Consider the following 861-nt stretch of genomic DNA (forward strand, 5'->3'; position numbering starts at 1 on the left):
GCAGAACCTCCTATTCTAACGCTTTAATTTTTTTAAGTATTTTAATAACCGTCTCAAAATTTAAAGGTATATCAGGGAAATTGAATTTTTGTATTCGAAAAACTCTACTTTTACCGTCTCTTTTACGTTTTGTGTGTTTATGCTCAGTATCTCTTCATAACTATGAAATACTAAATATAACACAGAATGGGTCTAAGAAGCACAGGGTGTTTGTCGTCCAAACTCATGCAGCTCAAGGATGGTGTAGACTCATATTAAGTTCCAAATCAAGAAATGTTGAAATTATTACAATTGCAATGGGAGGGTTGTATAGCCATGTTAAAAGGCCTAGGTGGGTTATGGAGTTTTTAGAGAGGCAGAATGCATGTGATGAGGATATTGTAATAACTGTTTGATGGCTCTGACGTTATTGTCAGTGACGGAGAAAAGTATGAAAATGCTGTAAAATATTTTATACAGAACACTGCGGAACATGAAGAAAAATTTAGTAGAGAGGATATAGTCAAAGAAAAGCGGATTTCTCCTATTCTATTCATGTCGACAGCTGAGTGTTATGCACCTCAGTTGGATTTAATTATGAATTCCAATAACAAAGAGCACATGTGGAAAGATGTTACTGCTTTTACAATGTTGTTCAGAGAGAAAAGAAGAGAAGATAAGAAGCTAGCTCATTTACTAAAATCATGTCCTAGTGGAAACCCCTATCTTAGCGGTGGAGGTTTAATAGCAAGAATCTGGGCCTTTAATAAATTTGAGTTTGCATTTGTGGAGTTATAAAAGGGAAGTGAGGAGTGGTGGTCCGAGCAAAGTATCTACAAAACCTTGTTATTTTGGAGTGCAATTCAGGAAGAAGCTGTTGGA

General features: G+C 35.8%; 1 protein-coding gene and 1 pseudogene across 2 annotated transcripts in view; both read left to right on the forward strand.

Moving 5' to 3' along the window:
- TEOVI_000054600 (Trypanosome variant surface glycoprotein C-terminal domain containing protein, putative) overlaps nucleotides 1-19 on the forward strand; it is a gene marked incomplete at both ends in the record, with an annotated part of 528 nt that extends 509 nt beyond the window's left edge. The window contains one exon of the mRNA XM_067223854.1: nucleotides 3-19. Coding sequence (XP_067079955.1) covers nucleotides 3-19 — 17 coding nt within the window. The remainder of the gene's footprint in view (nucleotides 1-2) is intronic.
- A 434-nt stretch (nucleotides 20-453) lies between these two features.
- TEOVI_000054700:pseudogene overlaps nucleotides 454-861 on the forward strand; it is a 788-nt pseudogene continuing 380 nt past the window's right edge. Inside the window, exon 1 of the mRNA in view lies at nucleotides 454-846. Coding sequence covers nucleotides 454-846 — 393 coding nt within the window. The remainder of the gene's footprint in view (nucleotides 847-861) is intronic.

Source organism: Trypanosoma equiperdum (genome assembly GCF_001457755.1).
Source record: "Trypanosoma equiperdum strain OVI genome assembly, contig: ctg_198, whole genome shotgun sequence".
Lineage (NCBI taxonomy): Eukaryota > Euglenozoa > Kinetoplastea > Trypanosomatida > Trypanosomatidae > Trypanosoma > Trypanosoma equiperdum.